Here is a 27,931-nt window from a genome sequence, read left to right on the forward strand (position 1 = left end):
CCCGCCCCTCCCCTCGCCTGGAGAATTCTTGTTGGTCCTCCCACCCCCGCCCCTGACCCTCGAGGAGCAGCGTGTGAGGAGCGTGCGCGCTCACCGACAGCTGCCCCCTATACGTTTTCCGATGGTGTTGTCCCCCCGGCTCTCTGTGGGCCTCTTTCTCACACCGGTTCCTCCCATGGCCCACTCCACCCGGGTAAATGGCCACCCCATCATTTCAGGGGCTCCGGCCTCATTAATCCTCTTGTCCTCTCACGCGCCTCCCAAATTCCATTCTGTCAGCAAACCCGTTGGCTCTGCCTTCAAAGGTCAGAATCCACCCTGTCCTTCCCATTCCCTCCCCACAACCCTGTGTGAGCCGGCACCTGTTGCCTGAACCGGTCCAGCAGCCTCCCTCCTCCCTGGCCCCTGCCTCTGCCCCTGACCCCACAGGCCTTTCACACCACACAGACAGGGGGTGGTTTGAGAAGCCTCGTGACATCGCATCTGTGCTCAAACCTTCCAGTAACTTCTCTTGTCACTCAAATATTTGTCAAAGGAAAGAAGGAAGCAAGGAATGAATGAATGGCCTTATTTTTACATCTGTAGTACCTGGCACATAGTAGGAGCTTAGAAAACACCTGCAACAAGAATACACAAGGGCATGAGCAAATGGGTGAGGACCTGGAGTGCACAGTAGGTCCGTGGGAGCCTAGTGGGCTCTGTGGGCGGGGGTGGCTGATTCTTGCTCCTGGTAGTGGCAGAGCCAGCCAGTGCCACCCCTCCCGTCACTCACTGGGACGGAGGTGGGGCAGGTAGGCAGAGCCCAGGCCATTTTGGGGCCCTGGCAGGCCGGCCTCACCACCCTGGGTTGGGCTGCTGACGTGGCTGCTGGTTCTGGGAACCCCAGCCAGGCAGCAGTTCTGGGAAAGCTGCTGCCTCAGGGAGAAGTGTGTCCCTGGCCCCCTGCCACACCAGCCCAGCTGCCTCGGGGGCCAGAGGAGGCTCCGGGCCGGCCTAAGCTGTGGGGCTCCGGGGTCAGTGGCTCCCTAGGCGGTGCCTGCAGCCCCCGCTGTGTCTCTGGCTTCCTCCCCACACGCCTCCTGTCACGGGACGGACTGCATCCTGCCTGTGATCCAGCCCCTTCAAGCTGGTTGAGGTCTAGAGTGAGACAGGAACAGGAGGCCTGTTGTATACACCCTCTGGGCTCGGGAGGAGCCTCCTCGGTCACTTCCAACTGCTGCCGGCTTCTGACACTTCAAGACTCGCCACTCGCCTCCCCTCACATAAAAAGAGTGAGTGAAATGTGTTTCTCTGCCAGCGGGAGGGTTTGCTCTCACTCCCACTCGAGGCGCTCTGCTAGCTTCCTGGCTCCGGCTGCCGTTCCGTCCCGGCTCTGTGACCACAAGCTAGTGCTCTAACCTCTCTGTGCCTCAGCCTCCTCCTCACTTGTAAAATGGGGGTTTTAGTGGCCCCTACGTCATAGAGTTGTTGTGAGAACAAACCAATTAATACCTTGTAAGCGCTGAGAACAATGCCAGGCACATAATAAGCACTATCTATGTATGGCGAGTATGGGCAAAAGTTTGGTATATACCCATGTTTCAAGATAGATGATTGAATTTGTATTGTTGAAGTTTAGCCAACCATTCATTTAATAGCTGTTTACTGAGCACCTGCTGTGTGTGTCAGGCACTGTTTAGGCACTGGGGACGGAGCAGTGCCCGGGGCAGACATACAGAGAGACAAAGAAACAACGTAGACGTTACAGGGTATCTTTTACACTCCCAACTTCATGAACTGGCAGCAGAATGAGAAGGGCTAAATCACATTGCAGCGACGCAGAGTACTTCTTTGGTGAACCATTTATGTCCTTTGCCTTTTTTTCTTAAAGGATGTTTGCCTTACTGGTTTTTTAAGACCTTTTATATATTAAGACCATTAACCCTTCTTCGTGTATATTGCTACCTTTTTCTAGTCTTCTGCTTGCTTTCTATTTTTTTAATGCTATGTTTTGATCTGGGGAAACTGAAAAAGTTTTGCAGTCAGATCTTTCTATCTTTGCCATCTACATCCTGAAATAAAATAAACATTCACACATGCAACCTCAGTGATATGATTAGAGACGATGATAAGTATTTGACCGAAACAAACAGGGTGCTGTGCTAAGAAGTAACAGGGGAGCCCTCCTTAGAGGATGGGGTTTCTGGGTGTGAAGGCTGCGCGGGACAACAGGGCTGGGAGGGTCAGTGCTCAGAGGCCAGAGGGGCCCAAGGCTTGTGAGGGACAGACAGGGTAGGAGGGACAGTGTATGTGTAACAGGGGGCTTGAGGTTTTTTTATTTTCGTAAACTTTTAGTTTTAAGGTCATTGTAGACTCACAGGCAGTTGTAAGAAGTAACAGAGAGATCCCCTGTTCTCTCAGCCTCCCCCCAGGGTAGCATCTCAGGGTAGAACCGTGGTGCGTCCTCACAGCGCGGGTATCGACACCCACACCGCCTGTTGATCGCGCTCAGGCTGCCCTGCCCCACTGTGCTGGTCAGTGCGTGTGCGATGTTACCGCACGCTCAGCTCTGTGTCTCCACCTGCAGAGCAGTTCTGTCCTCACGAGGGTCCGTCCCTGGTTGCCTTTTATAGCCTCGCCGACCTCCCTGCCGCCCGCCCCACCTCTCCCCCGGCAGCCGCTCATCTGTTCTCTGTTTGGTGTTTTGCCGTTTCCAGAAGGTTACATAAATGGAATGACACAGTGCGCCCTTTGGGATTGGCCATCCTCACTCCCGGGCTTGGACTGTATCCTGTGTCCGGGATGCGCCTCCTGGATGGGCTGCGACCCCCTGGGGCTCTGTGGCCCCTGGGTGAAGACACTCTTCAGGAGCCAGAGGCCAGTGGACATGAGCGGGCAGTTCATGGCCTGGTTTTCCATTGAAAAGTGACTCTACCGCAGCGTGGAGAAGAGACGGGGTGCCTGACTCACGCCTGCGGCAACTGCTCGCTGCCACCACGGCCTCCCTCCCATTATTCGGTCAGCCCCAGAGCGTGCTGAGAAGAATCTTGCCACAGCCCTGCCCAAAGACCCTCAAAATCTGCTCATTGCCTAGAGGGGGAGGGGCCTTCAACCTGGTGTCCTCACTTGGGCTCCAGGGGATCTGTGAACCCCTAAAATGGAAGTTAAACGTTTGCACTTTTCTAGAAAGAGGGTTCGGAGTTGGGTCAGATGTTCAGACAGGTCAGTGATCTCCAGAACACTGCGGACTCAGGCTTGTCAACAGACAGAGGTGAGGGACCGAGGCCCTGGAGCCTGGCCGCCCGCCCGCGTCCCGGGCTGTCACTGCTGTGCGCCCTCAGGCCGGCCGCCGGAGCCCTTCTGTGCCTGGGTCTCCTCATCTGAAAGCGGGGGACATAATAGCACCTACTTCGTGGGGCTGTTCCGAGTAGCGAATGAGTTACTATGACTCAAGCGTGCGGAGGGGGATTTGGCTCGCGGTAAACGTGTCGGCTGAGTGAGGACAGCGCTGCAGGGTGGAGCAGGGCGGCACCTTTCAGCACAGACGGTCGGCGCCCTCTGGGGTTCGGGGCCCTGTGTCAGTCGTCCTGCTCTCAGTAAGCTTTTCCGATGGGCAGGGTTTCTTGCAGAGGGGTGCACGGCTGTGGCTGGGCGCTCTCACCTCCCTTGTCCTGGATCTTATATCTCTGTTCATATGGCTTTAGTTGGCTTTTTTGTTTGTGTAGCTGCTGCTTTACCTCTGGCTCATTGGGTTTGTAGACGCTACACATCCTCGGCCTTTTCTGCTGCTCAGGCACACTCTCTGGTCCTGTTCTTGGGCTGCCCGTGTTGGAAATTGACAAGCAGGACGGCCAGCTTTTCAGGGCTCGTTTCAGCCATCTTGTTGTGTTTGACGAGAGGTTCTGGGAGGAGTTGAAGGCATGCATGCATTGGGATGTGCCTTGGGTACAAACCTGGGTTCTGGCTCTAGCCTTGTGCCCACATTAGCTGTGGGACCTGATGGGCCAGCTCTTTGACCTCTGTGGCCTCGGGTCCCGTCGGTGGAAAGTGGGAATAAAAGCCCATCTTGCAGGGTTCTTGGGCAGCTTTGGTAAGGTGATGCTTCCACTGCACTTAGCAAAGTATCAAGCACAATGTGAGTGCTTGACCAGCAGGGTTTTATTTACACAAATCCAGGTTCAACATAAGGACGCTGTTTCCGGTAGTCAGGCTCTGCTCAGCCATGACCTGGGGATGAGTGCCCCATCCATGGAGGAGTGCAAGTAGACACAGGATTGCAGCATGTCAGAGATGGGATATTGGCCACGCAGCCCTGTGCAGACTGGCAGTGGAGCTAGGCAGGCGACCCCTGAGACTCCTCCCAACTCCAGCAGGTCAGGAATCCATGACTGAGGTGCGAACTTGAAATTGTATCCTCTTGCCACGTGCATGAGCTGGGCCACTTGGTAATTACTCCTTTTAATTCCATTACCTTGTCCTCTGTGCCCTGTTACATTCAGGGAGGCCTTTCCTCTGGTTGTGTCTGTGCCATGGCTTCCCCTGAGGTGCGGCGCCCACACCCTGTGAGGCCAGCTGACATTTGGTTGTGGCGTGTGTGTGTGTGCACGCGCTCACACGTGCTCACATCTGGAAGTGCTCTCCGAATCAGATCAAAGATGGCACCCGGACTGCCAACAGTGTCAGGTTTCAGTCCACCCTCTTGGAGGACTTTACCACTGTAGCCTGTCTGCTGTGTGGCCTTGGACAGGAAGCTTGGCCTCTCTGTTTCTCTTTATTCAAAACTGGAGCTAAGTGACACCTTTGCCATCTCTGCCACAGGATGCTGTGGGCACCTGTGAACTTGTGGAGGGAAAGGCACTAGGACTTTGCGGGGGGAAAGGGCGTCGCAGGCCCACCACCCGGTCTTCCCAGGAGCGCCTTCCAGCCCCGTGCTGAGTCCGTCGGGGGCCCCTTGTCGTGCCTGAAATACTGAACCCAGCGGACATGCTCTGTGCCAGACACCGATGCCGGTGCTCGTTCTTGGCTATGAACGAGACCACTGCTGGCACTTGGGATGGTGGGCACCCGGAGGAACGCCTCTCCCACACGCTCTGTGCCTTTCGCCCCATGTCACTTTTGAAGGGTACAGACCTGCCCCTCAGTTTAGGTTTGTCTGATGCTCCTGCAGGATTTATGGATTTGGGGCAGGAACACAGGAGAAGCAACGTCCTGTTCCTCTCACGGCAGAGCTTCAGAAAGTTCATGACTTTGGTTGGTCCCATTCCTGGTGATGTTAACTTTGACCACTTGGGCAAGGTGGTCACCTGCCTGGTTTCTCCATATAAAGTTGTATACTTTATGTATATATAAAGTACATAAAATGATAATGTTAATTATTTTGACTTTTTAATTAGTAAATAATTAACACCAGGTTCATGGGGAGACAGAGGCTGCCCTGGTGAAAAGGGCAGTCCCTTCCCCCGCCCCTGCTACTTCTGATCTCTCAGTGGACTCCTGCATCCCTGTTCTCACGCCCAGGGAGACAGTTGGTTTATATCATTTCGACTGTGACACTTCCATTGTGCCCATTTCAGCCAGTGGGCACCCATTTGAGCTGACTCATGTGTCCTTTGAACGTGTCCCCAGCGTTCTTGGGGCACTCCCTTCCTTCCTGGCATGGGGAGAATTGCAGACTCGGAATCAGCTGCTTCTCTAAGGGGCTCTGGGTCCTTTCCGAGAAGAGTTGTGTTTAGCAGCCAAGGCCTGGGCGCTGGGAGGGAACGGTAATCAGAGGCGCTGCTAGGTCCTGGCTGGTGAAGGGCATTGTTGAGGCAGTTAGCACAGCGGAGATAGGGTCAGCGGGGTAGAGCCGTCACGCATCCGTGTGACGTGAGTTCCTTATTGTGATGGTTGCACTGTGAACGTACTGGAGCACCGAGGGTTAATTTACTCCTTGTGACTAAATAAGAAAGAGGCTGAGAGAGGGGGAAATGGGAGTGAAAAGGACACCGAGGGGAAAGGTGTGGCGGTGGGAACAGCTGGTGTGGTTGAAGAGCAGCAGGAGTGAAGGCCTGCGGGTGGCAGGAGCGCCAGGCACAGCCGCCGGGGGTGGGGAGGGGGGCCGCCCGGCTGGGTGGAGCCTTCAAGTGGGATGAAGTCTGGGGGCTTGGGGCTCCTGCTGTGGCCTTCAGCCCTTCCCAGGCTCCAGACACGGTGCAGAGTGTTCTGGGTCCACACCTGGCTTCCCTCTGCGGGACGCCTGAGAGCCTGATCCGGGTATCGTTTCTGCGTCGTAGATAAAGCAGCCAAAGTCCAAAGACAGTAACTGAAGGAAGAGCACGTAGCGACTAAGTAGCGGAAGGAGGTCCGGCAGGGGCATTTCTGAATATGACCTCAGGATAGAGGCCCAGACGGGGGAGTAGGGGGGCGCTGTCAGCGGGGCCCAGGAATGTCGCCCTGTAGAGGGCGTTGGGCCTTGCAGGCCGGGCGTGTGGGGGAAGGGCACGCTCCTTGAGCCGATGGCATTCTGCTTCTGCGCATTTTCCTTAGCGATAATGACTGGTGACATCACGAGCCATGCCTGCGTCCAGTTCACCGCTTGAGGCCTCCACATGCGTCAGCTCATTGAATCCGCCCAGCGCTCCCAGGGAGATGGGCGCTGAGGCCGAGGGGTTGGCAGCTTGTTCAGGTTCATACGAGTAGGTGGCAGCAGGTGTTTGCATTTAAGGACCAGTCAGAGCCGAGTGGTGGTGGTGCTCCTGGGGCGGCACAGAAGCCCCACTGTGCACAGCAAAGTAACAAAAGCAATAAATAAGGCTAAAATCCAGTGCTTTGGTTCTAAATTTTGTGGCATGAAGTGATACTAATGATACAGTAGGTTTAAAATGTAAGTTTTCGTATGTGGAAGGTGCTGCTATTTGGATAAATAAAATTCCCATTTATCTCCCTGTACTCATCGCAGCCTCTGATAGATATTAATACGTGAGTGGGGTACTTGCTGGGCCTTGTGATTTGGGGATTTGAATTGTGTTTTCTTTTGGGGTGTCTGCACCTCCTCAGTTTTATTCCCCCGGCGTGTCTTGTGGGGTGTCATGAATAAAGTAAGGGAGGCACAGGCTTCCGCGGGCTCCATGGACACACGCTACAGACAGCAGGGGTCCCCTATGGGGTTAGAAGTGCAGGTCGCGGAGAGTGACGGGAACGAGTGACAATGCCGTGTAACAAACAGGCACGAAGTCTCAGGGCCGTGTAAGGGACACTTCACTCGGCCCGACTGTGCGGGTCCGCATCTGGGCGTGGCCCATCTCGCGGGCTCCCTTACACATCTGAGGTCAGCCCTGCGGACGTGTGGCCTCACTCACACAGCAGGGGGCAGCTGCCTGTTGCCTGAGGCAGCAGGAGACCGCTGGGACGTGCCTGTCACCATCCACCGCCAGGCCAGCCCGGGCATGTTCTCGAGGCGGTGGCTGTGCCAAGTGGCCTCGCATGGCTCCCCTGGCCAGCGTTCTCTGGGCCAAAGCCAGTCACGTGGTGAGCCCAGAGTCTAAGGGCAGGGAGAACACCCTGCCCAGGGTGGGGGGCTGGGCCCACTGCAAGGTCACATGGACACAGGAGTGAAGAATTGGGCCGCTCATGTAGTCAGTCTACCACAATCAGCAGCAATTTTAGTGGCCGTCTGATACTTCACTGCATGGGTCTACCATCATTTATTTAACCAGCACTGTCAGGCTGAACAGTTAGCTTAGCATTTCCAAACTGTATCTCAAGGGATTATAAATCCTTCAGGGGATTAATTAGGGTTTTGACGCACACGCAAAAATGAAGTTTGGGTACGGAAATAAACTTGGTAATCATTGAGTTAAATGAAGAAAAATACATTTCCTTACCACAGGACCTACCGGAACCTTTACATGCAAAAGTGCGTTATGCGTTTCCAAGTCCGAGGGATGCTCAAACTTAGCAGGCCATGGGATGTCTTTTTTCCAAAAAGCATCTCTTGGGACAGGTGCTTCGCGGCTCTCACTCTGGGCTTTGTGTGCCGGGGCTGGGTTTTGTGATTATAAACAGATCTCTGGTGGACACGGAGGGCTCAGCGTGGGCGGGGACACGGGTGGCCAGGGAGCGGGGCAGTTGTGTCTGGAGCACGGTGAGTCCTGCAGGCTGCACTCGGGACGATGGGCGTCGTGGGGACCACGAGTCCGCGCTATCCGGGGTCCCTTTCTCTCAGCAGGTGCCTTAGGATCTCCCGATGGGGTGGCTTGGCCCTGGGCTCACGTTCCCTGTGAGCTGCCTGATCCTGGTGTGGGCAGCAGGCTCTGGTAAGTCACCACCTCTCATTCTTTCATTCATTCATTCATTCATTCATTCATTCATTCGACAAACACGCATAGACTATTTACCGGCCACTCAATCATTGAACAAAACAAAGATCCAGGCCTTGAAGAGATTACTTTGTAGTGGGAGGAGACAGCCAATGACAGATGGCCCTAATTATACGTAAATTCTAAAGATCGTTAGAAGGAAAAAGACAACATACAGGGTCAGGCCGAAGTTAGTTAGGCCTGCTTGAGTATGGTTGGTAGGGTAATAACATGGGTATAATAATTCATAGTTTTAATTTGAACATTTCACCTAAAATGTCATATGGTGTGCTTGAGTGTGATATTGTTATGTTACAGAATCACATGCATATGATTTTGTAATAAAAAGGGGTGTTGTTCGTGCCGGACACTGTGGAACGGAGCAGGGAGGACCGGGAGAGCTGGGTCAAGTGGAGGACTGCAGCTTAAAGCACGTGCTCCGCGAAGTCCTCACTGAGTGACAGCCGAGGAACGACTTGAAGGAGGAGGGGGCCATGCAGACGTCTGGCGCAAGAGGGTCTCAGGGGAGGCCCCGAGCCGAGAGCCTGCCTGAGGTGTTGGAGGAACCAAAGGAGGCTGCTGTGGGACCAGGTGCCAGGGCAACCAAGTCAAGAAGGACCTCGCAGGGTCTGAGCAGAGGAGCGACATGGCCTTTGCATTAGAAGGGATCCCCTGTGTCTGCATGTGCAAGGGTGGCAGCCGGGGGCCAGGGAGGAGGCGCCCCAGTAGCCGGGCAGCGTGGCCCAGCAGAGGAGACGAGAGGGGATTGGCTTCCAGATCCGTCTGTGAGGGAGGGCTGAAGACAGATTGGAATGGGGCGAGAGAGAGAGCAGCGCCTCGGGATTTCTGACCTGAGCGACCAGGAGGGACGCAGTTGTCATCTCTGAGATGCAGAGGGGTATGGGTTTTGGGGAGCAGGGAGTCAGATGAGGAGAGTTTGAGACATTTATTAGATACCTACGACTCTCCTTAACATGGTGAGTCCTTTACCCAGAGAACAAGTGCAGATTGTTGGTGGCTGTGATGGGGCTGGTGCTGGAACGTGGCCACTGGAGCAAGAAGTCTCCTGCCTGCCAGGTGCTGGGCGGTCTGGCGCTGGCGTGATGGCTCCCAGACAATTCGGCAAACCCAGTAGGCATCCTGCCGCGTTCAAATCCAGCTCTGCCACTGACCACCTGAAGAAGCACCGCAACCTCTTATGCTGCCCTTTGGTATTGGCCGAATGCAACAGGAAGCCAGAGGACAGGGGCACCTGGGTGACAAGGCCTTGGGGGTCAGCCTCCTGAGCTCAGAGTGGGGTGGAGGAGAGATGGGGGTGGGCGCAGGCACAGGGATAACAGCCTCCCCGCCACACCGCGGCAGGGCCGTTGCCTGTTGGCAGGCAGCACTCCTTAGACTTTAATTTTTCCTTTAATTTGGCCAAGGGCAAGTAGTTGAGCTGCGAAACATAGAGGTGCATTTGGGGGATCCCCTCTAATGGACCCTGCACCCCAGGGTATTTCTTCAGCCTCAGAATCACCTCGGTGCCAGCTGGGAGGCGCCAGGAGCCACGGTTTGGGCCCAGCTCTGTGAAGACTGGCGCAGGATCTTACCTGGGGCTGTGGTTTCCTTGTTTTGTGATGGGCCCCTTGGTCCTGATCGGGCTGGTTTGCGCTTTGTCTCGATGGCGCATGTCCCTCTTGCTGGTTGGGCCCCGGCTGCTCAGAGCGCTCCTGTGTCTCCCCAGGGAGTGGGAAGGTCCTGCATCAGCCCGCCTGCTTCTCCGACTACATCAGCACCTCCACCTGTGAGTGGAGGGTGGACGGCCCCACCAACTGCAGCGCTGAGCTCCGCCTGACCTACCAGCTGGATTTCCTGTACTCTGAGTAAGCCTGCGCCGGAGCGGGGAGGTCGGCGAGGTTGGCCCTGGGAGCTCGCCTGCCCCGGTGGTGCCCTGGAGTGCCTGGTGCTCCGTGTGGTTCCCTGTGGCTTCCTGGGCACAGCGTTAGAGCTGGGACGCCCAGGGCGCCGTGTGTAAGGTACAGTGAGTATGTCACGATGCTCCAGCACAGTCACCGAGGTGTGTGGCACGTGGATGTGGGTGGAATATGAACTGCGCCAGCGGTTCTCAAACATTTAGTCTCAAGACTCTGCATGCTTAAAAGTTAGTGAGGACCTCGAAAGCTTTTGTCTGGGTAGCATATAGCTATCGTATTTACCCAATTAGGAATTAAAACAGAATATTTAAATCACAACAGCACACAAGCCAACAGAGCAGTGACATCTTAACACGCCATGTAGCCTCTAAAAATCCCACTGTATGTTTGTGAGAGAAAGAGAGTAAAAGGCAAGTAACACCTTAGTGTGATTATGAAAATAGTTTGACCCAGTGGATCCCCAGGCCACGCTTAGAGACCCGCTGGACCGGACCAGTGTTTGGGGTACAGTGTCGGTGGAGGTCACCGCGGAAAGTGGGGTACGTTGTTCCCTGTGGCTCACTGGGGTAACGCGTGCACACGGGGCTCCATGACAGGCGGTGCCCAGACACGACCAGGAGCACAGGGCACGCAGGGTCGGGGCCACACCAGACGGGGGCGCTGGCAGAGGCGGCTTCCACGGCACACGGAGGCGCGTGGGCTGTGCTTCTGCATGTGGTCCGTGGGCTGAGACTAGAGACAGAAAACTAGGGCCTGTGAGCCACGTGGGGCCCTCCACCTGGTTGGATAAATACCGTGTTGTTGGCACACAGCCATGCCTGTTCGTTTACGTATTGTCCGTGGCTGCTTTTGTGCTAGATCAGCACAGTTGTGTAGTTGGGACAGAAATGGTGTGACTCTCAAAGCCCAAAACGCTTACTGTCTGGCCCTTTACAGCAAGCGTTCGCCGCCCCCGGCCTAGCCCACGAGGCGCGGGGTTGGCTGTTTCGGGAGGTACGTGAGGATCGTGCTGCGTGTGCCACAGTCCTCTGCGCTGGGAGGAGCTGTGCTCCCCACGGGTGGCTAGAACACACGCACAGGCTGTTACAGATCCTTTAATGCCACGGCCCCTTCCCTTTCATTGGCTCTTAGGGATGAGCTGAGCCCCGGGACCAAGGCCGTGGCCGGGGGTGTGTAAGAGTCCACGGTGGGTGGGGGCCAGCAGGGAAGGCAGCCCTAGGCCACTGTGCCCACCCCTCACCCTGGCCGCTCTGCTTCCAAGTCTCCTGATCTGGTCCTTGAGGCGGGGCGACCAGGAAACTGGAAGAGCATGTGGTTCCTTGAGGCATGTACTGGGGACAGCCATGTGTGCGTGGCCACCTAACACAGCCCCGTGTCTGCAGAAACCACACATGTGTCCCTGAGAACAGAGGAAGCACAGTGTGCCTGTGCGATATGCTGATGGACAACGTGGTCAGTGGGGACACCTATCAGCTGGACCTGTGGGCTGGGACGCGGCTGTTGTGGAGCAGCTCCTTCAAGCCCAGCGAGCACGGTGAGTGGGGCCGGGCGGGGCGCGGGTGCTCCCAGAGCTGGCTGGGCTCGGGGGCGGCGGGGGGGGGGCAGGCTCCATTTGGGGGGCGAGGCGGGGGAGGGCCTCTTACCATTTCTTAAACTTGATGGGTCCTCGCGCTCGTCTGTGCCTTGGGCTTTGTCACGGGGTGGGGCTCAGCGGCACCCGGCCCCCTTCAACTCAGGTATTTCAACCCCCTGAACGTAAGAGCCCTGGGGGGGAGGGTGGCAGAAGGCACGCTTGCTGCAGATCAGAAACCGCTCGGGGAGCCGTCCTTCCACCCTCTGTGAGCTGCTCAGCTGCTGCTTCAGGCAGCCTGGGCCCCAGAGGCTGCCTCTCCTGCTCCCCGGAGTCCCGGCAGCCTTTCCCCAGGAGCGCGCTGGGCCGCAGTGACAGGAGTGCGAAGCACCGCTTATTGCTGTGTGTCCTTGGCTGAGTCACGTTTCCTCTCTGAGCCTCAGTTTCCAGAAGGCAGTTATTATCCCCATTTTGCAATTGAATAAGCCATAGAACAGAGGAGGCAAGTAATCCACCTAAGGTCACACAGCTGCTAAGCAGTAGAGGCATCTCTCGCAGGTCTCAGCGCTCACAGCCCCCACCACTCCATCCGCAGTTCCTGAGGGCCTGCTCATCCCCTGCTGCTCGGGGGTTTTTAAATTGACCCATGAACAAACCCATGAATTAAAATAATTCTTACATATGTATGTTGATTTTGATACACACTGTAGACTTGTGATCTCATTGATACGACTGCTTAAAAAGAGTCCAAGTTTTTAAACACATGAATCAAAATAAAGAAAAATACTTAGTAAACAATATAGCACATAGATGTGGCCAAAAATATGAAGGGTGACAGTGAAAATGCTGAAATTTGGGTTGCTTTGGTTCATGCATTCTGCGTTCACTGGAGAAGGGTAGTTATGACCACCGTGGCGCCCGGCAGAATCGTAGCAACATCAGAGTGAGTGTTGTGATTGTAATTCTCTGTTACAACTGAACCTCCGGGTACCTTACAAATGTACACAGAGGTGGTGCTCACTGAAAGCCCCCTGGCCCAGGGCCTCTGGGCTGACAAGCCCTCACCAGGCACCTCTTCTCCGCAGTGAAACCCAGGGCCCCCTTAAACCTCACGGTCAACGACAGCGTCCCCCATACATGGCAGCTGACCTGGAGCAACCCGTACCCTCCTGAGAATTTCCTGTACTCCGAGCTCTCCTACCAGGTCGCCATTTCAAATGAAGCCGACCCCACGGAGGTGAGTGGGCCCTGGGGGGTGCAGCACCACCTCTTGGGACTGAGGTGGGCGACACAGGCCCTGGCGTGGGGGACGGAGGCCGGCGGGGCTGACAGCAGCCCCGGGACCTAGAGTCCCAGCCTCTGCCCTGGCTGTGCCGGGCCTGCCCTCCACCCCTCGCCCGGTGCCCGGTGCGCAGCGAAGGGACGTTATTTCTGGGCCCTGCTCCCCATCTGAAAAGGAAGGCCCTGGGCCATGTCTGCGTTTCCCAGGGGCCAGGAGGGACACCGAGATTTTGGGGACACACTTAAATGACTGAGTCCCACAGCAAGAAAGTCGCTCAGCATCATCTCCCTCGCGACCCTGACTGATGAAGGAAGGTCTCCGCTGAGCAGACAGGATCCCTTCTCCTTCGTTGTGACAGTGGGAGGCTGCAGGCTCGGACCCTTCCCCGAGAAAACAGCTTTGGCCGTAATGTAAAGCCGTCTCGCTGGGTTCCCACGGCGTTTACTTTTATGTGACACCCATGGCATCTGATGCCTGCTTTCCAGTCACAGCAGAGACAGCGGCTCCTTTTTAAAGACGTGTTTTGGCATTTTTCACAGGCAGAGCTGATTCATCTATCAGGTAAAGAGTAGCAGGGGCTGTGCACACGGATGGCTTGGCCCTGCCTGTTTTAGTTGCAGGTGGGGGTGGAGGTCACTTCCCGCCCCCACGTTTTCCCCTCACACGTTCCGCTGGAGGACAGCTGCGCACCACGGGCCCCTGCGTCCCACAGAACTGCGCTCCAGGGCCTGCTCTGCCACTTGCCTGCTGTGTGATCTTGAGCATGTCCCTTAACCTGCTCGTGCCTCAGTTTCCTCATCTCTAACCTGGGGATAACAAGGGTACCACCCCATAGGGCTACTGAGAGCACGAAGTGCGTGACACAGACAAGCTCCCCTGCCTGGCACAAAGAACGTTGTAAGCATCCTCCTTTTCTCCTTAGGGCTACAGGCCTTGCAGATCCCCATCTGCTTCACCCTCCCACGCCCGGGCCTCTAACTCCCCTGTCAGAGTTGTCGAGGGCCTGCTCTGGGCTATGCCTTTGTCCCAGACCCAGGCTGGCCTGCCCGCGGCTGCCAGGGTGCAGGCCCAGACATATGACACACTCCCACGTCAGCTTCCGTTGCTGTCGCTTCTCTTCCTGGCCAAGCTAGGGAGGTGGTGGGTGTTGATTCCCATCTGTCACGTGTGGTTCCTACTTGGCCCCGGGCCAGGATGGGGGCTGGGGCAGGGATGGGGCACACACAGCGTGAGGCTCAGAGCACTTGGGGAGAGGGGGTTGCACGGATACCAAGGAAAGAGGCAGGTCCAGTTTTGACCGTTAGGCTTCCCATGCCCTGTGCCTGTTCGGGGTGTAGCCTGGAGGGGAGAGACGCATCCAAACAATGTATGTGTTCGCTTATCTTGGCTGGACCCCGGTCCCAGGAGTCTCCGCGTTGCTTGGCCTGGCTTTATTCTGCCTTCGCTTTATTCTGTTTTCAGGCAGGCTCTTCACCCCTGTGGCCAACATGCCCACTGGCAGTTCCAGGCCTCGGTCCCAAGACCGCAGTGGGAAAAGTTTCTCTTTCCAGACAGTCCTAAAAAAAGTCCTGGGCTTGGGTCATTGGGCCAATCTCTGAACCTGTCACAGGCTGTGGGCAGGAGAGAGGGTGCTGGTGCCACGCTTTGATTGGCCAAGGATGAGTCCCGTACCCACCTCCGCTCTGCAGGTGCGATCTGCAGGTGCGGTCAGCTCCACCCAAGCCAGATGGGCTGAGAATTGGGGGGGGGTGCCCCAAAGGAGACTCTGGGGGAGGGGAAACAGGGACTGGGCTGGCTGAACCACAGCCTGGTTTAGGACCTGGCGCTGGACTCCAGCCAATGGCCAGAACTGGTCAGTGGGCCTGCAGGTGCTCAGGGCTGCCCCAGGCCTCAGAATTACAGGTCCAGCTTCTCCTGTTGTTGGTGGGGAAGAGGCTGCTGAGCCATGTCTCCCCGCATGACTCCCTTCCCAAGGTCAGTGCTGGACCTGAAGGATTCCTCTTATTAGTCATTGGCCAGAGTTGGTCACATGCTCCCCTCTAACCAATCAAAGGCTAGGAATGGATGGCCACAATTGGTTTACACCAGCAATTTTCAACCTTTTTAATCTCGTGGCAAATATAAACTAGTTACTAAAATTCTGCAGCACATCAAAAAATATATATTTTTACCAATCTTATTTTTAAAAGGTATAATTTCAACTGATTTACCAAAAAAAATGTAATGACCTACTCTTTTGGCTCCAAAAAGACTTTTTAGAAAGTCAGGGGCCTATAAGGATGTCTGTTACCAAGAATTAAGCAATTAGACTTAACTTTATGATGCGACATGGCCAATAAGATCCAACTGTTTTATATGACCTATATATTTATGGTTCAAAACAGGGCATTCACACCAGAAAGCTATTGCTGTGTTGGCTGTTGTCATTTTTTTATTTGGCAATTTAAGGGAAAAGAGGTCAGTGCCCCTGACTAAATAGTCAGGTATTAACATGCTTTTGAAATTCTTGTAGCACACCATTGAAAATCTCTGGTTTAGATCAATGAGGATTAACCCTAGAGCTGGAGACAGAGGCTTACCTACCCTGAGCTTTCGGTATCTGACCACAGTGGCATAGTTTCTGGGCTGGTGTCCAGCCATATTTGCTATAGTATTGCAGACACCAGCTGTGGCTGAGATTGAGTGGGATCAATTCTAAGAAGAGACATTAGAAGCTTATTGTGAGATTTTGGAAAGGGGGCTACTCTTTGGCTGGCTGATTTCTAGATAAGGTTCCATTATGGAGGTGGAGTTTTGGCCTAGGCATTGCAGGATGTGTAGGAGTATCCTAGATAGGTAAGGAAGGGAAGGATAGGCCAGGCAGAAGGAACTACATGAGCAAAGGCTTAGAGAGATGAAAATTCATGGCATATCTGAGGATTACAGGGAGTTGGGAGTATATAGGGTGAAAAAAAAAACCCAGAAAATGAGGCCACAAGTCCATTTAATGTCATGAATGCCACGCCCATGATCACAGGGGTCACCATTTCTTGTGTGCTTATTATGTGCCACTCACAACAGAGTCACCAACAGCTGTGAAAGCCCTGCAGGCAGGAGAGCTTGTCTCCATTTTAGTGATGATGAAGGACACGGAGGTCTGGAGAGGTGGTGTCACCCGCCCAGGGTCCTGCTGCCAGGAGGGTGGGAGCTGGGGCCTGCAGCCAGGATTCAAACTCCAGAGCCTGTGCTGTTTCTCCTCTGGGGATCTTCTCAGAGGTGGTCTCCCAAATACCTGGCCTTTTCCTTGAAAGCAAACCAACCACCAGGAGTTCTTTGAAAGTTTGACTTCTCTTTTGTTTCTTAGTAACAACACATTTCCCAGCACTGCACTCACCGCCAGGGTGTTTGGTTCCTTTGGTGAAGTAGATCCAGTTGTTGCTTCCAGCCTATCATATTTAGAAGGAGAGGAATACTGAGGCTGAGAGTGCTGTTGTCTCCCAGCTCTGGGGTCCCACAGCTCCCACCCTGTCTTCAGTTCCCCTGGAAGCTCCAGCTCCGTCAGTTTCTCCAGCGGCCTGTTGAGGTTTTGCTTCCTTTTCATGCAGCCTCTCCTCAGCTCATTTACACCAGACCTTTTTCCCCAACGCCTTCCAGCCCAAGCAGAAGCGGAGCTGCCGGAGCTGCCAGCGCCGGGAAGGCGCTGCAGGGGCCTGAGGAGGAGGGAGAGCTGCAGAGGGTTCGGGCCACTCTCTTGCCAGCAGAATTGATCTTAAACACAGATTTATTTCATTTTTTATTTTCTAAAAGTTTTTAAAAATAAAAGTAATATTTACATGACGTAAAAAATTCAAATGGTAGGAAAGGACTTAGAAGGAAAATGTGTTTGTCTTCCAACTGCAACCTCCAGTTCCTCTTCCCAGAGGTTGACGACTGCTCTGTCTCCTGCCAGGAGGGGAGGGAGGCTGGTGGAGCAGGCAGAGGGTCGGAGGCAGCGTCTCCTTCCGGGGAGAGCGCACGCCTGTGCAGGCGAATGTGTGTGCTCCTGCGTCCCTGAGTCCACGGCCACATAATATCAACAGCACAGTTACTGCCGCACAGTTTCTGGGGGTCAGGAGTCTGGGTCCAGCTCGCTGGGTCCCCTGCTGCAACCAAGGAGTTGACCAGGGCTGCGGTCTCACCTGACTCAACTGGACAAGGATCACTTCAGGCTCCTGTGATGTGGGCAGCATTCAGCTTCCTGTTGACTGTTGGACTGAGAGCCTCAGGTTCTTGCCCGCCCTTGGCAGGAGGCCACCCTCCATACCAGGCCAGCGAGGGACAGAGAGGGTGTCCCAGCAAGTTGGAATTACAGTCTTACCTGTGATCACATACGCGCAGTCCTGCATACCCATCACCTTTGCACAGGCTGTCGGCTAGAAACCAGTCACAGGTCCTGCCCACACTGGAGAGCGGGCACCACACAAGGGCATGGTCCAAGGTGGGGGACTCTCAGAGTCTGTCTGCCGCCACTTTTTTTAACACAAAAAGCAGCAGGCAATACATACTAATAATCGTCATCTCATCTTTTCCACTTAACAACAGATCTTGGAAGTCCCTTCCCAGGGGTGGCTGGGTTGGGCGGGGCTGAGATTTGAGGCCAGTGAGTTTGGGCTCCACTCTGGAGGCTCTAGGAGCCCATGAAGGAGAGAGAGGGGCACAGTGACTCTGTCTGTGGTTCACAAAATCACTGTCACGCTCTCTGCGCGCCAGGCCCTGGCCTAAGGGCTTACCTGTATTAACCCATTTGATCCTCACAAAAGCCCTGGGAGGTAGGCACTTTTATTATCCCCATTTTGCAGAAGAGGACATCAAGGACCAGAGAGGTTATGTCACTTACCTAAGGTCACACAGCCAGAAAATTACAGGAGGGACCCCTACCCCCCATTTACAGATGAGGAAGCAAACTGTTTCTTGCCCAGTCATGCCATACGGCTAATCAGGGGGGTTAGGGGGGTAAGGTGAGGGCGATTTTCTGACCCATCTCACTTGGCTCTGGTCACAGTCATGGAGGTGGCCAACAGTGCCTGACTTGGAGGAATAACCAGATACCAGGCTGGTGGCTCTTAACCCCTGTGGGGTCAGCTAAGGACAGCAGCCTGAGTGGGAGCTGGTGTTCCCCTCATCCCGCTGGTGCAGTAATGTCTTCCTTTCCTCCACCAGGTTACAGTCCATAATGTGACCTACAGGGAGCCCACCCTCCACCTCCCAGCGCACACCCTGAAGCCTGGGGTTTTCTACAGCGCACGGGTGAAGGCCTGGGCTCAGAGCTACAACAGCACCTGGAGTGAGTGGAGCCCCAGCGTCAAGTGGCTTAACAGTGAGTACTTATCGAGAGTCCTGAGCATGTAGGAACTCTCCTCCCCACTTTTACTCCGTGGCCAGACAGGCCCCCTGGCTGAGCACCTGGGTTTGCATGTCATAGGATGCCTCTAAGTGCAGGTAACACAGTACAAACTGACGTGGTGTACTGGCCAGGGTCAGTGGGCTAGGCTGCGGGAACATGGAGCAAATGTATTTCTCGCCTGTGTAACCGTCCAGCATGAACTTTGCTAGTCTGCAGGTGGTTTTCCTCCCAGAGGCTCTGTCATTCTCTAGGACAAAGACAATTAACCTTTTTTGCATCATGGACCCCTTTGGCAGTCTGGTGAAGCCTGTGGGCCCCATTCAGAATTATGTATATATAAAATTGCATTTCAATAAAACTAGTTTTTCCTGTAATACTATGTATTTTATTTTTTAATTTATTTATTTAAAATAAATTAACCCCAAGTTAAAAAATATATATATATATATTTTCCTATCCTCACCCAAGGACATTTTTTCCAGTGCTTTTAGAGAGAGAGAGAGGGAGGGAGGGAGAAAAACATCGATGCAAGAGAGAAGCATTGATTGGTTTCCTCCCTTATGCACCTGAATAGGGGATCGTATGTGTCTGGGCCAAGGACCATATGCACCTGGACCAGGGATAGAACCCGTAACCTAAGTATGTGCCCTGACTAGAAATCAAATCCGCAATTTTTTCGTTATGGGACAATACTCCAACCAACTGAACCACACTGGCCAGGGCCAGGGTAACATTTTTAAATGTATAAAATAAAATCCATAGCCCTGATCAGTGTGGCTCAATCGGTTGGGCATCGTCCTGCAAAGCGAAGGGTCAATGGCTCGATTCCCTGTCAGGGCACACGCCTGGGTTGTGGGCCTGGTCCCCAGTCAGGGCGCATGCAGGAGGCGATCCATTGATGCTTCTCTTCTTCTCTTTCTCCCTCACTTCCCCTCTCTCTAAAAAAAAATAAAATAAATAAAAAACAAATATTTAAAAAATACATAGGATACAGGGGAAACTAATTTTATTAAAATGCAATTATAAAAATATTTTAAAATATGTTTGTTATCTAGGAATATGTATTCACACATTAAGAACAAGATTTGGTGGGAGTTCTCATAAATACTGTACTTTCCAAGTAGATGAGCATAGTGGTCTTCATGGGCCGGCAGCTGCAGTGCGACAGGGGAACAGCTGTGACTTCTGCTGGGAGCTGAGGGACTGACGCTGCTCTTACTGTGGTTCGCTCCCTCCGTTCCTAATGGGAGGGGACTCCAGGTGTCAGAAGTTAGAGAAAACACAGGTGTCACTTCTGTCCCATCCAAGTTCCCAGACCCTTGAATTCTATCTGCAAACTTGCTGGAGGTCTGTGGAGCCCAAGATAAGAATCCCCAAGGCCCTGCCGTTGTCTGCATCCAGCCAGCAGCCGGGGAATGAGAGCAGGGAGACCACACCTGCTTCTTAAAAGCCTTAGCCTGGAAGTGACACACATCACTTGCTCTCACGTTCTGTTGGTGAAACTGGCCACGTGGCCACACGTAGCTGCAAGGCGTCCCAGGAAAGGTAGCCACCCCCTTGGTAGTACATTGCCAGAGCAACTCTTTGCAACTTTATTACATAGCTTTTGCGATGGAAATATGGAATTACCTCACATAAAATGAAGTCTTACAGGTGGACCTTTCCAGGTGGGCACATTGCTCCCTAGCAAAGAAGAAGGAAAGGTTGGGAAGGGGAGGCTGCCTCAGGCCTCGTCCTACCTCAGTGGGGAGAGTGGAGGCTGTGGTGAACGTTCCCTGAAAGGAGGGTTCTTCAGAGTGCTGGGCACAGTGATGCTTGGGGGGTACTCTGACCCCACCCACCACACATCCCTCCATCCCTCTCAGCTTCACTCGCCTTGTTCTTGGATGTCTCTTTGCCCTCCTGTCTCCCGCGCTGGGCTGTGAGCTCCGTGGGTCGTATCTACCCTGTGTCTGTGTCTCCAGTGCCCAGAACAGGACCAGGCACAGGGTAAGTCCTTGGGAAAGTTCTGTTGAATTGATTTGATTCTAACGTTGACCTGGGGAAGGGAAGGGAAAGGAAGAGAAATAGCTTGTATGGAACATGCGCAATGCTCTTGACACTGGTCCATTATTTCCACAAGTATTTATTGAGCTTCTACTACGTGCCTGGCCCCCTGCTAGACACTGGGGAATCAGCAGTGACCAGAACAGACAGAAACCTCTGCTCTTGTGGAACTGGCATTCTGGAGGGGGAAACAGAAAATAAAGAAGTAAATGAAAAAGTAAACCAGATAGATCTAGATCCAGATGGTAGTGGGTCTGGGAAGAAAATACAACAGAGTAAGGGGTGGCGCGATGAGCGGGGCAACAGCGGGGGGGGGGGGGGGGGGGAGTCTGGGCGGGCGGCGGTGAAGTGACCGAGGGAGGGAGCCAGCCGTGTGGAGCCGGTAACGGCAAATACTTGCGGAGGTGCAGGCGCTGTTCTGAGTGCAGAGTGTGTTAAGCCGTGTGACTCTCAGAGCCCTGTGAGATGAGCACTTCTGTTAACCCCATTGTACCGATGAAGAAACCAGCGCCCACAGAGTGCGAGGGACCTGTCCCGGGTCATCAGTGAGGGTATGACAGCTTCAGGTACTGAGCTCAGGTGGCACTGAGCTTTGGAGGAGCAGGGGGCAGCAAGGACCCATGTGATGAGGGCTCAAAGGGCAAGGGGGAGGGGAGAAGGGGTTGAGGCAGGAGGACTTGGTGGTGGCCAGATGTTACAGGGTCTGGGAGGACGCTTTCCTCAGGCCCGGGCTCCAGCTTGGGAAATGGAGGCCAGGCGGCCCTTGGCACCATGCAGGCTCACGCCTCCCTTCCTGCTTCCAGACTACGAGTGGTCCTGGCAGCAGCGCCTCCCGCTTGCCGTCGCCATCTGCTGCGTTACCATCCTGGTCATCTGCGTGTCCTGCTACTTCAGCATCCTCAGGTGAGTCCTGGGCCGGCCCCGTCGGGGTGCGGAGTGGGCAGGAATCCCTCCTCTCATTTGTCAGCTTGCAAGCCTTCATGCAACGATAAATGTTTATTGAGCAGCTACTGTGTGCGAGGCACTACAGCAACAGCTGAAACAAGACTGACAAGGACCCCGTGCTCCTTGTGGGAGACAGATGTCAGCTCAGCGAATGACCGTAACCATTTTCCGCGGTGATCCATGCGCTGAAGGAAATGTACCAGGGGAAGGGCAGAAATGTTGCAGGGCGCTGCTGTAGGTCGGGAGGTCAGGGCAGACCCCTCTGAAGAGGTGATGTTGGAGCTGAGTCCTGACTCAGGGAGTGAGCTGGCCCAGGAAGAGCTGGGGAAAGGGCCTGCCTTTGGCAAAGGGAGGTGGATCATGCCCAGGGTATGGTCTCGGCAGTTGGGGGCCGGTGACAATAGACCGAGAATTCTAGATAATTTGCCCGACATTATCAGGAGACCAGGGTTTGGGTTCTGGCCCTGGTGCTTGGTAGCTGCGTGACTCTCAGCCTTGGGTTCCTCCTTTGCAGGCTGCGATATAGTGAGAACGTGCTTTGTCAGTCCTGTGAGTCCCAGCAGAGTCTTGGATCGCAGTGGGCTGGAGGGCAGAAGGAGCCTGGTTTCCAGTGAGTTTGAGGCCTAGGAAACCTGACGGCCCAGAGCCTCAGTCCTCCCACCTTTGAAATGGGACTGGCGAGCCCTACCCACCACATAAGGATCAGTGATGGCTGAGGGTTGGCATGAGTGTGTCCCGCCCTTTGCTGGGCGCACATTAAGTGTGCAGGGATTGCAAGTTTTCCTCTCCACATCTTGTCACTGACACCTCTTAGCTACGCTGGGCCGGTCTTCTCCCCTTCTCTGAGCCTCAGTTTCCCCACTGCCTGTCCTTCCCAGCTTCGCTCACTGTGTCCCAGCACCCCAGTCTCCTTGCTCTTCTCTGGATGCACCAAGGAAGTTCCCTCTGAGCCTTTGCAGTTGCTGTGCTTCCTACTGGAAAGCCCTTTCCCCAGGCATCGCCATGACTCCCTCCTCACGCACCTTCAGTCGCCACTCAGAGGTCACCTCCTCAGGGAGGCCCTCCTGGATCACACTCTCCATTCCTCTCTGTTCCCTTCTTTATTTTTATTCATAGCACTTAGTGCCATAATTAATGATGCCACATGTTCATTTCTGTACCTGTCTGTCTCCCTCTTCTAGAAGGTCAGTTCTGTGAGGGCAGGGCTTTTGTCTGTCTTGTTCACTGTTGGGTCCCTGAAGCCTGGCACAGTGAGGGTACATAGTAGGCGCTCAGTAAAGACATGCTGACTGACTGAGTGGGGTTAGCAGAAGCTGAGCCGGGGGTAATCTGAGGAACCTTCCGTCTCAGAGCTGACACTCCATGGCTCCAGTCTGACCCAGGGAGGGTGAAGGAATCTATTTCTCCTGGGTTTCCTCAGCCTCTCAGGCCAGCCCCAGCCTCTCCCTGGCACCTTGCTCTCGGCTGCTCCGTGTAGGGGATTGTTGATGGGGAAGCTCAGAATGCTCTGCAGCTTGAGCCCTTCCTACTTCCCTGGGTCTTGTTCCCCCTGAGGACGGAGGTGTCGAGGGAGGACCTCCATTCTGGGAGGCCGAGTGCTGGAGCACGACCCGGCTCTTCTGCCCGCCGGCTGTCACTTCACCCCTCTGAGCCTCGGTCTGCTCATCTGTGAATGGGGTTGGCAGCAGAACCTGTCTCATGGGATTAGGGTGAGACATCCAAAAGCAATCACCATGGTCTCTGACCCCCGGTAAGTATTGGCAACTGTGATCATTTTTATGGAAGGAGAGACCAACGCCTTTTCCTTTTCTTTTTCAGGATTAAGAGAGAATGGTGGGACCGAATTCCCAACCCAGCCCACAGCCCCCTCGTGGCCATTGTCATCCAGGACTCTCAGGTAGGAGCGTGGGTTGGTTCAGATGCTCAGGACTGCATGTATCAGGACGCCTGGGGTGTTAAAGACACTTGTTGGCTTTGGGAATTGCACCTGAGCCATCAGGAACGTTTCGGGGAAGGTTGATTCAGCAGCTCAATGTGGTTGTTAAGAGCCCAGAGGCTTCCGCTCCCTTCCACTCTGCTTTCGTAGCTACTTTTTCAGCCTTCGGTGGGTTCCTCGCAGTTTGGTCTCTGGTTTTTTTCCCTCCCCTGGGAGGAGATGACCCCTGACGTCATCTGCCTCTCATCTTCTGGAGAGGTGCTTGTACCAGGGCAGGCGGCCAGAAGGAGAGGGAGATGGAGACACGTTTCCTGTGTTTTCCTCTTAAAATCAGGAAACTGCTGCCAAAGTGCCAGCAAATCTCTTCTCATTTCTCATTGGCCTGAATTGCATCACATGCTCTTTCCCAAACCATTCCCCTCTAAGGAGTGGGAGTATCTGAGACCCACCAGGTGGCCACCTCTGAGCTGGGGGTGGGGCCCGCTTCCCCAGTGCGAGGGCCGTGTATGGTTTGCCTGAGCTGCATCAGGGTTCTCTAGGAGGAGCAAGTTAGGGATGCAGGTCCCGTGTAGAAGATATGAGTGTTCTCAGTTCTCCAGGGACCCTGTGGCAGGCTCTGTAGTCCAGGGGTGCTGGCTTTGAGCCCTGGCTCTGCCACTTACCTGCAGAGTAGACTTGAGCGAGTGGCTTAACTTCTCTGAGCTTCAGATTCCTCATGTGGGTTATTGCAGTATTTATGTAACCGGGCTGACTTGGGACTTCACCAAGACAGTACGTGTAAAGTATATATTACAGGGTCCCACACATAATAAACGTCATTATGTATTGATTATGTATCAGTCAGCTTTTGCTGTATAACAAATGATCCCAAAACTTGATTGAAAGCAGAGCCATTTCTGTACTCTTGCTTCTGCAGGTTGGCTCAGCCATAGGGTTGGCTAAGGGTATCTGGGCTGGACGGGTACATCTCTGGGCTGGCTCATCCCCAGTGGCTTCCCTCACAGGTCCGGCAGTTGTCTGACTCTCACCTGGGCAATGGAGGTGACTAAGCCATGTGTCTCTCATCCTCCAGTAGGCTGGTCCAGTTGGCACAGTGTTACTTGTACCACATTCCATTGGCCAAAGCAAGCCACACGGCCAGACCAGATTCAAGCAGTGGGAGGAGCTGTAGGCGAATGACTGTGGTCGTTTTCCCCATCAGCCTCAGCAACTTAATATTAGGATAGTCTCACTAATTCTCAGGAAACTGAGGCTCAGAGAGCTGAATGAGCTGATCGGACCTCAGGCCCGTGTGATGTCACAGCTTGCAGCCTTCCCACAGCATCAAGGCCCGCAGAGCTTCCTTACTGAGCATCACCGTACACCAGGAAGGCTCTCCGCTCTGTCTCATTGGCTGTCCCTCCGTTTCAGGTGCCACTGTGGAAGAAGAGGTCTGGAGGCCAGGAACCAGCCAAGTGCCCGTATGTATACGAACCTCGGTCATAGCCGCTGTGGATTTGGAAGGGGATGGAATTGGTGCAGTGGGTCCTACCTTGAGGGGCGTCACGCACCCCCTCCGTGTCTGCCTTCTCTTCCTTGGCACTCAGCACTTTTCCTTCAAGGGGCAGCAGGAGGAGTGGCTGGGTAGATGGGCTGCTGACTGAGCCCCCTGAATTTCCCTGGCGGGCCAGGCACGTGTTGAACCCCCTGGGGAGTGCAGCCTGGCCCGGGCAAGACTGGCAGAGGGGGCCACCAGGGCGGCTGTGGCAGCTGTTAAAATGCTGACAGCATTGCCTGCCGGTTGGCAGATACCACTGTCCTAAACCGTCGAGTATGCCACCATCCCCCTGGCCTCCTGAGCTCCCCCCGAGGGCCGCCTGGGCCCACCCACAGTCCAGTAACTAAAGGGTTTATACCTGGCACAGCAGGGGACTTCGGGACGCTGGGAGCCCTAGGACCCCACAGCCATTCTAATTGGTCATTGCTTATGCTGTGAGCTGATAAGTATTTGAAGGACCATCATCCCTGACAAAGTCTTTTCCTTACTTTATAGACTGAGTTTGTATTAAGTACCAGGATATGTGCTGGTCTTGACACATCCCAAAGTAAGACACAGGCCCTGCCTTCAAGGAGCACCCAGGGTAGTGGTAGGATAGGCTGATGGATTACTGATTGCAAAGTCAGGAAGCATGTCTGCGATAGGAAGACATCAGTGCAGGTGAAATTAAGCTGGCCTTTCAAGGATGAATAGGAGTTTTTCAAGTGGCGACACTGAACCCTGACCACACTTTGCTTTGCTTTTGCAGGCACTGGAAGACTTGCCTCACTAAGCTCCTGCCCTGTTTGCTGGAGCATGACACGGAGAGAAGTGACAGTTCCTCCAAGGCTGCCCGAAAGGAGCCTCTCCAGGGGCCTGGAAAGTTGCCGTGGTGCCCTGTGGCGGTCAGCACAACGCTCCTCTCGCCAGAGAGCATCAGCGTGGTGAAGTGCGTGGAGCTGGCAGAGGCCCCGGTGGAGAGTGAGGAGGAGGAGGAGGAGGAGGAGGAGGAGGAGGAGGAGGAGGTGGAGCAAGACGCAGGGAGCTGCTGCCCGTCACCTGAGAGCAGCAGGGGCAGCTTCCAGGACAGCAGGGAGGGCATCGCGGCCCGGCTGACGGAGAGCCTGTTCCTGGACCTTCTCGGGGCTGAAAATGGGGGCTTTGGCCCACAGGACCTGGGGGAGTCCTGCCTTCTTCCACCTTCAGAAAGTGGGAGTGCTCCGATGCCTTGGGCTGAGTTGCCAAGTGAGGAGCCTTTTAACCCAGAGTCCACCCCTCCAGCCACTCTGACACAGAGCCCAGCCTGCCCGGCTTTCGCAGAGATGTCCGCCGTCGTCACAGACAACCCCTCCTACCGCAGCTTCAGCGACTTCCTGGGCCAGTCCTCAGGTGCAGGAGAGCTTTCCTCAGACGCACAGCCGTCCGAATGCCCGGGGGGCGGGGACCCCAACATCCACTCTGCTCCCCAGCCCTCTGAGCCACCCACTGAGCTCCAGACTGAGCCGGAAACCTGGGAGCAGATCCTCCGCCGGAGCGTCCTGCAGCACAGGGCAGCCGCGGCCCCCACCGGTGGCTATCGGGAGTTTGTGTGCGCGGTGAAGCAGGGCAGCGCCTCGGGCGGCGGGTCTTCGGACTGCGGCCCTTCCGGAGGAGCTGGGTACAAGGCCTTCTCCAGCCTGCTCGCCAGCGGCGCCACCTGCCCAGGCACATCTGGAGTTGGGGCCAGCAGCGGGGAGGGGTGCTACAGGCCCTTCCAGAGCATCACTTCTGGCCACCCTGGGGTTCCTGCCCCTGTCCCCCTGTTCACCTTTGGACTGGACATGAAGCCACCTCATAGCCCTCAGAACTCACTCCTCCCAAGCAGTTGCCCCGGGTGCCCTGGTCTGGAGCCAGAGGCAAAGGGAGAGGAGAGCCAGAAGCCCCCGCTCTTCCTGGAGCAGACCACAGGCCCCCTGGGGGACGACCTGGGCAGTGGCATTGTCTACTCAGCCCTCACCTGCCACCTGTGCGGCCACCTGAAGCAGTGTGACAGCCAGGAGGAGCGGGATGAGGCCCATGTTGTGTCCAGCCCCTGTTGTGGCTGCCGCTGTGGAGACAGGTCCGAGCCCCCAGTGAGGCGCCTGAGGGGTCCAGACCCCCTGCCAGGTGGGGTTCCACTGGAGGGCAAGTCGTCCCTGTTCTTCCAGCCTGACCCCAGCAATGCTCAGAGCCCGAGCCAGACCCCCCACGTGGCGGCCGTGCTCCCTGCAGGGCCCACGTGCACGAGTGTTTCCTAGGCCGTGCCCTCTTGTTGCTGTGAGTGCCTTACCTGTGCCTACGGGTGGCTCCCCCGAAGGCAGCCCAGCTGGCAGATTTCTGAGACTCGGAGGAGCCGTTGGCCACCTCGTCGGTGCACAGCTTCTCCCGCGTGCTCTTCCCTGTCATGCCCGCCCAAGGCATGTTTTCTCCACCTAGTCCCTCGCTGCCCTGTCTTGTCAGTCCTGGGACCAGCGGCTGCCATGTCACTGGCTTGGACACGGAGCCTAAAAAGTAACCAAGCCCGCAGGGGAGGCCTGGGAACCTGATGGGAAATTGAGGCCCTGGAAGGTGGCCGTGTGCCCAGAGGTGCCCATTCATTCAACGGAGCTTCATTAGGGCGACACTGGAGGCAGGACGTGGGCCGTGGAGGGCTGCTTAGTCAAGCGGGGGTAACAGAAGCCCACGAAAAAGGGCGATTACCAAGCAGTGACGATTTGCTGTCAGATCTCTCCACAACTGTAAGGCTGGGGGCTCCTGTTAAGCACGGGATCCCCAGAACACACCCACCCAGCTACCTTGGGGCCGGTCTGTGCCCTTGTGGGCACCACTGCTGGCAGCCACAGAGACCAGAGGGAGAGCCTCACGCCTGAGACCCGCCTGAGCTGAGCATTCCAGATGCTGACACCAGGCACGTTTAGCCTGCACGTTGGCCCAGGCCTGGGGTTCAGTAATGTTTGTGTGCATCTCAAGGATTGTTTAAACCTGGTGTTTGATTTGCTGAGGAGGGTGGGATGGGAGGGGT

General features: G+C 55.1%; 1 protein-coding gene across 2 annotated transcripts; it reads left to right on the plus strand.

The window, feature by feature from the left end:
- The first annotated feature begins 1,193 nt into the window (after positions 1-1,193).
- On the plus strand, positions 1,194-27,931 carry LOC129077993 (interleukin-4 receptor subunit alpha-like). 2 transcript variants are annotated; one of them, XM_054582605.1, is made up of 10 exons: positions 1,194-1,271; positions 8,186-8,276; positions 10,045-10,183; positions 11,617-11,768; positions 12,890-13,041; positions 18,265-18,421; positions 21,298-21,397; positions 23,258-23,336; positions 24,786-24,835; positions 25,661-27,931. In XM_054582605.1, exons 2-10 carry the CDS (start codon positions 8,207-8,209, stop codon positions 27,165-27,167), a joined length of 2,406 nt encoding a protein of 801 aa, XP_054438580.1. In that variant the 5' UTR covers positions 1,194-1,271; positions 8,186-8,206; the 3' UTR covers positions 27,168-27,931. The 2 variants fall into 2 exon arrangements, with proteins under 2 accessions (XP_054438580.1, XP_054438581.1); XM_054582606.1 differs by having other exon boundaries at positions 1,203-1,271; positions 8,189-8,276.

The sequence above is a fragment of the Pteronotus mesoamericanus genome, unplaced genomic scaffold (genome assembly GCF_021234165.1).
Source record: "Pteronotus mesoamericanus isolate MK-2021 breed Mesoamerican mustached bat unplaced genomic scaffold, CSHL_Meso_final contig_72, whole genome shotgun sequence".
Classification (NCBI taxonomy): Eukaryota; Metazoa; Chordata; class Mammalia; order Chiroptera; family Mormoopidae; genus Pteronotus; species Pteronotus mesoamericanus.

What these genes read in the sequence shown, in the direction of transcription:
- LOC129077993 (XM_054582605.1), top strand. Translation starts at nt 8,207, where the DNA reads ATGGGGTGGCTTGGCCCTGGGCTCACGTTCCCTGTGAGCTGCCTGATC. An exon ending in CTTCAAGCCCAGCGAGCACG is followed by an intron (nt 11,769 to 12,889) that starts GTGAGTGGGGCC and finishes TCTTCTCCGCAG; the next exon opens with TGAAACCCAGGGCCCCCTTA. An exon ending in CAGCGTCAAGTGGCTTAACA is followed by an intron (nt 18,422 to 21,297) that starts GTGAGTACTTAT and finishes TCCTGCTTCCAG; the next exon opens with ACTACGAGTGGTCCTGGCAG.